The sequence below is a fragment of the Limulus polyphemus genome, unplaced genomic scaffold, assembly GCF_000517525.1.
Source record: "Limulus polyphemus unplaced genomic scaffold, Limulus_polyphemus-2.1.2 Scaffold6437, whole genome shotgun sequence".
NCBI lineage: Eukaryota > Metazoa > Arthropoda > Merostomata > Xiphosura > Limulidae > Limulus > Limulus polyphemus.
In genome coordinates, this window is record NW_013672047.1 from 10,978 (window position 1) to 18,862 (window position 7,885).

Consider the following 7,885-nt stretch of genomic DNA (forward strand, 5'->3'; position numbering starts at 1 on the left):
AAATCAAAAGAGTTCCCATTCCAGATCCAGTTCCTCCACCCAGTGAATGAGCCAGCTGGAAGCCCTGTAAACAGTCACAGCTTTCAGATTCTTTCCTGACGACATCTAACACTGTGTCGACTAATTCAGCACCTTCTGTATAGTGTCCTTTAGCCCAGTTGTTTCCTGCTCCACTCTGACCTGAAGGTAGAGCGATGATTGGACAAATAAATAACTCTTAATTAATATAAAATATAGAAACAGTATAAAGATCTCTTGACATCTTTCAAATTATGTTTGTTATTTTTCAAACTAAAGTTCTTCTGATACCATACCAAATTTTGCATTTCCCATTGCTCATGAAGATAAAAGTAAAATAGTTAAGTAACTGCAGAATTGTTATATATATCTAGATATAAACATTTAAACTGATTAAAATATATTTGGTGAAACCTTCAAATAAATATAAACTAACCAAACACAAAGTTGTCTGGTCTGAAAAGCTGTCCGAAAGGTCCTGATCGTACCGAGTCCATGGTTCCAGGTTCCAAGTCAAGTAGAATAGCACGGGGAACATACTTGCCTCCTTTGATAAATACAATTTTTCGTTTTTCAGTATTCTTCCATTTTAAAATCATTATTAAATTAACTTTAAAACCAAAATTACAATACTTAAAAGTTCAATTGTTGTAAACAGGGTCATATATGCACTATATCAATATTATAATTTATACAAGTTCATGCAATAAACGGTAATCATAAAATGATCTACAATATCAAGAGCTTGTTCTTCTAAAAATAACTGACTTGTAAATCTGTATGTATGAATATTTTGCGATAATAGCTTTAATAATTTTAATAGAAGCAACAGTGTTAAAGTATGGCTGGAAATGGATATAGGTTTGCCTCAAGTTTCAGTTGAACTAATCCATAATCTGATCTAACTATTTGCTTACCAAAAGTAATTAAGATTAAATATTTTCAACATCTAATATCGGGCAATTATCATGTTATATTTCATGTAATTATTTGTGCTTAATGACGTTTGAAGTCAGATATTAAATGACAGACAGCATGATTATAGAAAAAAAAAAGGCAATGTTTACTGAACTTCACCGAAGAGAAACGGCATCAATTTTGTCCATCATATTGAAACTTTGATTTGTTATTTATTAATTATTATTTTTTGCTAATCTTATGTTATAAATTTGTCATTTTTTTCAGTCTTGAAAAATTACATACATAAACATACACTGTATATTTTAAAGCATGTTAGAAAACTGCGGGAAAAAGATGTCGCGGTATAACAACTTCCTACTCTCAGCAAGTTTAATTAGCTTATCCGTGAGGCCACATTTGACGCAAGTAGAACACTCCTTATATGGCAGTCGAGGCAAGCGCGCGGTTGATACCATAAACAGAAGAACATACAAAAGACCGGTTCTACAAGCAAGCGACAACACCCAGTTAAAATCCATGACTAAAGCAAACAGTATGGTGTTTCACCTACGTAAGCTGGCATACTGATTTCGATAATGTCGCTATCATGATCAAAACATATGTTTAATATTTATCATAATTACGACGAACGAGAATAATACACAAATAAAAACACCTCATATTTGTGCTGTAACAATAGAATGAGTGTAACTTTGAACTTTACGTAATAAGAAACAGAACATTTTATTATAAATAGTAAAGTTAAACCAAAAACTGCTTTAGTAAAGCCACGTTTTATCTGATAATAATAATAAAATTGCTATTATGATTAAGACTAATAGTTCAGCGAAACGCAAATGGCTGATCAATATATATATTTTAAAATCTTATATTTTACATATTTTATAATTTTCATCGTGTTAAATTTGTAACGAAAGACCTCACATACTAGCTTTATATCTAATGCATTGTTCTCTTCACTTTTTTTACGACGTTACAAAGGCCAACTTTTTAAGCAATGTTTGTCAATCGCAAATTTAATGAATCAACAACACAAATAGTCTGGCGCAAATATACATACGTTTTACACCTAAATAACGAGAACTAAAAAAGTTAAAGAAAATTGTTCATACCTGTTGACCAATATATCTAAATCTGTCTATATATTCCAAGTGGAAATTATTGTGTTCAGTAAGTGGTAAAACATGTCAAACTTACATGAGACAACCTTATCAACTGTGACTTTTTATCATAATAAATAAAGGTCATGTCATCAGTTTTATTCTTTTGAGGGTATCCAAGAGATATTTCAAATTTAGCTTAGTTTTTGTTTGTTTGTTTGGAATTAAGCACAAAGCTACACAATGGGCCACCTGTGCTTTGCCCACCACGGGTATCGAAACCCGGATTCTAGCGTTGTAAGTCCGCAGACATACCGCTGTGTCACTGGGGGGAGGGGGGAGGGGGGCTTAGCTTAGTTAATGATCACTAGTGTCAATATTAAAAACAATGTGCAACCAGGAAGTTATGGATGGCGCATCAATTTTCTTGCAGTTCTCGCCACAATTATTGATCCAATATGACATTTGTTGTCATAGAAACACGCAGTGCTCTTTAAAATCACAATGACAAATAAGCCATTACTTTTGTTAAAATGTTAAGTCTTTCCTTAATACGCACTTGGTTACCAAGTCTACTCAACAAATATGTAATTCGTTAATTTCTGTTCGCTCTCGAGCAAAGTATGGATAGCTTCATATAGTTTAATTCTTATGATTGTAAAGTATGTTAATATAATTCACCTAATCGCTGTTTTGGCATAACATTTTTTCCGAATATCTTTAATAATCACGTAAATAAGAATACTTGTATCTTTTTAAGGATAGTTTTGAAAGAGTAAAAATACAGTTGTATACCTAACTATCTATTATTTACTTTTGTATAATGTTTTATCTGAATGTTACAAGCTTAACAACATTTTTGTCTCATCAGAACTAGTGCCGAAGGAAGTGAAAATAATTTTTTGTCAATTGAAATTGATAGGTCGTCACCAGCTTTTAGTCGAGAATGTTAAGTCTACCTGAGGCTTCGTTGTAATATACGTTGATTCGTTCCAGCTGCAGATCCGAGTCTCCATGGTAGGTCCCTGTTGGATCGATGCCGTGCTCGTCAGATATCACCTCCCAGAACTACGAATATAATAACAGTTAGGTTTTGTGTACAAGGATAACTCATCAGATTGTATTAAAATTACTGAGCTATACACAATTAATGTTAACAGCCCGCTGTTAGGTGGAGCCACAGTTTAGGAATGTTGAAGATAAAACAGTGAAAGCATTTGATATAATTAAACACGAAACTAGAAATATGAACAGAGCAATGGCCTCACTGTTCATGGCGCTAATCTCTGAAATGATACACATTGGTCAAAATTCTCAGCTGGTTTTCCTTCACGATATTGCTGTTGGAGAAAGCAGTTAGTGTTGAATGACTAAAGCTACAGTATAGTTAATATAAGTTGTAAACTTTAGACTACTTGAAAGTACCCAAACAGTATTCATCGACCTTTGACTACTTAGTCTACTTTTAATTCTTACCCTAAGCGAAAGTTATTAAAATGCAAGGATTAGACACTTCATAATATATGATATTAAAATTTCGCAATTTATGCGAAGATATTCAAGAACATTAACAACATAATAATCCAACCAAGACATAAAAGCAATACAAAAGCAGTGAAATAGTCACATTTTCAAAATGTGACTAAATTTACTTTCCTGTATTAGAGCTAGTACAGGATTTAAGGAATCAAACTAAATTTGATTATTTATGTAAAAAATATGAAACTTAGTTTGGGAATTTATACCGAATCTACAGTTCAATAAAAATAGGTTTGTTGAATTTCGCTCAAAGCTACACGAGGGCTATCTCCGCTAACTGTCCCTAATTTAGAAGTGATAGACTAGAGAGAAGTCAGCTAGTCAACACTCCCTACCACGAACTCTTGGGCTACTTTAATAGATTCGTGGGAATTATCCACCGTATTCTAAACGCGTGAGCATGTTCTCTAATGGGATTCGAACCCGCAACATGCAGATTGCGAGTCGAGCACTAACCATAAGGCCATCCTAAGTATCATGTTTAATAGTAGTTAAGGTTATAGAGTTCAAAATTAATTAAAAACCCACTTTTTCTTACCTAAAATAAATACATAAATCGCAGGAGTTAAGTTAGTACTTGGAATAAGTCCCCTTTTAACACGGTTGAATTCAATATTCAGTATTCTATTGTTATTATCTTGATTTAATAGTACACAGATGCATGTTACATCACGATGTGTATAATTCAATCTGTACATACTTATCTTCGTAGCTACTTTTTTTTTCGATTAGGAAACTGTTGAGAACTTTTACCAATTGATCTAAAAAGCCAACGTATTACAATATGTTTAGTTCGACCACAAGTTTCAAGTTAAGAACTTCAAATGAGCATAATTATTGATCAAGCAAGGGAGTGGGTGATGCAAAGAATTTTTTTTTCCATTTATGAATTACTTAACAACTGAAGACAAGTTATAATGTTATTGTTAAAGTAAGTAACATGTATCATTTCCTATAGTAATGTAACGTGCATTTCTTTATTGCAGTAGTCGTTTTGGATTACTAGTTAAAAAAAATAAATAAAAATCGTGAAAGAATAAGAAAAGACAGGAAATGCCTGAATCAGGCATTTGCTCGACCTGCTGTAATCGAGGATGTTCGGTTGAATGCTACCATGATATCGTCACGCGCGGCAAAACATTTGTACTTAACGCGCATGCGCTAACCACAGCTCATCATTGCATAAGCTGCTTGTTGTTTAACAAGTTATTACGGAACATTCTTAAATTTGCACTTTAAACATTCATGGTATTTGCTGCCTTGATATATTCATATATTTATTATTAATTTGCGTATACATACACTGAAGTACTCTAGCACAAATCTGTTGTTGCAATGATATAATATTATTAACTCGCCGTAAGTTACACTGACGTTAATAACGGATGATACGTATACCTTATTATCCCAACCACAACTTCCAGAAGTCTTACGAAAATCTATATTTTGAAATGTAAAATAATTAAAAACAAGAGAATTCAAATTTCAAATTCAAGCGATGTTGAAGCCGGCTAATTGCCCAGCCAATCGAAATTGAGATACCATGTTTCCTGAGCATGTGCAGTAGCGCCTAGCGAGGGGAGACGACGAGCTCAACTGCCGTGAAGAAACATGGTGGTTAAATCATTATCTGCAAGAATGCTAGAACACTATAATGTAATATATTGACTATAGGGTATTTTATATCACTTAAGAATAACCTAGTTGTTAATCATAATTATCTAAAAGGATCACAGGTTCTTTCTCTTAGTGTAGGTGGATTGTAAACTCAAATTAGTTTTAAAAAATTGCATAAGAATCATCTCTCTCTTATATATATTTTTAAATCAAAATGTTACTTTGGCTTTTTTTTTATCATTACACATGACTTTCCTTGTCATGGCTTATTACAGCATACTATGGTTTCTATTAATAAGAATGTATAATAAAATATTGATAATTTTAAAAGAATAAATTTAAGAGGTAGTGCAGCGATGCTGAAGTCTGGTGAATGCTCAGTTTATGGACGCCGAGAGCGACCCTAGCGGCTATAGTAAAAATTACGTATGAGTTTAGCTAAGATTAAGAACTAAAACAAGTAATATAATATTAATAGCCTGACGACGACGTTTTCGTAGTATTAAGATAAAATCAATACGAAATTCATATTAATTTGTAATTAACGTGAAATGTTAAATTACAGTCGACACAACCATATGCTAAACGCATTTGTTAAGATTTTATAGCTCCAGTACAAGATTTTTGAGTGGTAAAAAAAAGAACGAGAAAAGCAACTTATAACTAAGGCTTCATTATAATCTGAAATCTATTTTATCAGATCAAAGTATGACAAGAATGATTTTTAACCAGTAGTGAAATAATTAATGATACTTGTCATTAGGTATAAGTATTAGGCCTATTATACTAATTATTCCCATTATATATCATTACTAATGTTTTATGACAAGTGTAATGAATCATAATCATACTTCGCCAACTTAGAAAAGGCAACAGTAATGAAATATGTATAATTTTGTCTAAAATTGTCATTTAATTTATATTCAATAGTCTTTTCTTTAACAACTGTGATATTGGGTTCAGTTACTTATATTTATGCATTTTGACTTAGATTAAATTTATCACATGAAGATTTGCAAGTATATATTTTTTTTGTTCATGTAAATGACAATTTTGTTTTTCTCAAATATTGCATTAGGATATTATGTTTAACATTTGGTAATAAAGTCAGATCATGAGACCACTTTATTTTATTAATGCTTTGAAAATGTTTTAAGTCAACCTCTTGTTCCACAGAAACAATACACAAGCATGTGACTCGTGAGGCACCAGATTCTATCCTAGTAAGTGATTCGAAAATTATTCACGTCGTGGCGCTGCTACATAATCATGAACTGGACAATTAATACTGCATTCCACTTGAAGTATGATGTTAAATTAGGATTGTTTCACTGTTTAAGTTCTATCCTACTTAAAATAAAGTCATGATTAAAATTTTAATGTACATCCAATTCTAACTATAAGAGTAAGAGGTAGTGGGCCATGTAAAGAAATTCAGGTGATCTGAAATTTTGGTGTACTTTTTCAGAAAAAGAACAAATAGTATGAAACACATCGAATTCAATGATACGCAACGTTTGTGTTAGTGTTAGCTAAAAGCAAAAGTACTTAAACACTGAATGCTTAATAATAATATAAAATGATAATAAACAATAAAATGATATTTGAAATCAGAGTAACAATACTAACACTCGAATCGTAGACAGTATAGTACACTGTACGAATATGTGAACTCTAGTATCTACTAGTACTGGCGTTTACCCATATGATAACTTCACATTATAAGAAAACCTTACCTTTGCTCCGATTTGGTTGCCACATTGTCCTGCCTGAATATGTACGATTTCTCGCATAATGAGTCTTAATATAGAAGTCCTTACGACACTTTAGTATCCTGTCTCTTCTCACAAAGAGATGTGATGAAAAGGCGCTAAATATCACTTTTTAAAATATTCACTAGTAAGATTAATGCGCATGCGTTTTTAAAATAAGAACACATGATTGGTTACAAGTGTACCGCGTGACTTTCCTTAACTGCTAGGGAAGGAGGGGGTGGGGGGTTACGTACCGAACAAAGAACTCTGTATCAGAACATGACCGCTAAGATGTCGTATTTGTTGCAAGCTGTTTATAGAGTAGTTCCAATTTAAGTCTTCACAAAGTTCACCGCAGTGCGTCAAGTTATCGTGCTTTGGCGTAATCTCAGTTTGGTTTCACATACGCGTCAGCTCATTTCCTGTTTTGTGAAACTAAGGAGTTTAACATATTTCAACTACTATGTCATAAGAAAAGTTATGAACATGTAGCAGTGTATTTGTTACAATGTAATGCATTTCAACAGTAGCTGAATTTAATAAATCAGCAATAAATGACATAAATACTATTAACATTTCATATAAGTGACGATTTTAATTCAAACAGAAAAAACCAGTCCAGATGGTTCATTTTTGTTCAAGACTTGAATCTGATATAGGATATGTAATTTGAGTGTTACACAGAAGTCAAACTAAATTTATCAACTTATTTCAAACTTCTACAACTCCTTCTTAGTTATACTTTAAATAATTACAACTGCGGTATTCTATCAGTATCGTGCATGATTCTGGCTGCCCATATGTTTGTTTTTGAATTTCGCGCAAAGCTACACGAGGGCTATCTGCGCTAGCCGTCCCTAATTTAGCAGTGTAAGACTAGAGGGAAGGCAGCTAGTCATCACCACCCACCGCCAACTCTTGGGCTACTCTTTTACC

General features: G+C 32.7%; 1 protein-coding gene across 1 annotated transcript in view; it reads right to left on the bottom strand.

Moving 5' to 3' along the window:
• LOC106473717 (tubulin beta-4B chain) overlaps window positions 1–7,070 on the bottom strand; it is an 8,797-nt gene extending 1,727 nt beyond the window's left edge. Inside the window, exons 1-4 of the mRNA XM_013934396.2 lie at window positions 6,932–7,070; window positions 2,999–3,107; window positions 455–565; window positions 1–180 (exon numbers count right to left, since the gene is read on the bottom strand). Of these exons, the coding sequence (XP_013789850.2) occupies window positions 1–180; window positions 455–565; window positions 2,999–3,107; window positions 6,932–6,988 (457 nt within the window). The 5' untranslated portion in view covers window positions 6,989–7,070. The remainder of the gene's footprint in view (window positions 181–454; window positions 566–2,998; window positions 3,108–6,931) is intronic.
• Window positions 7,071–7,885: the final 815 nt, after the last annotated feature.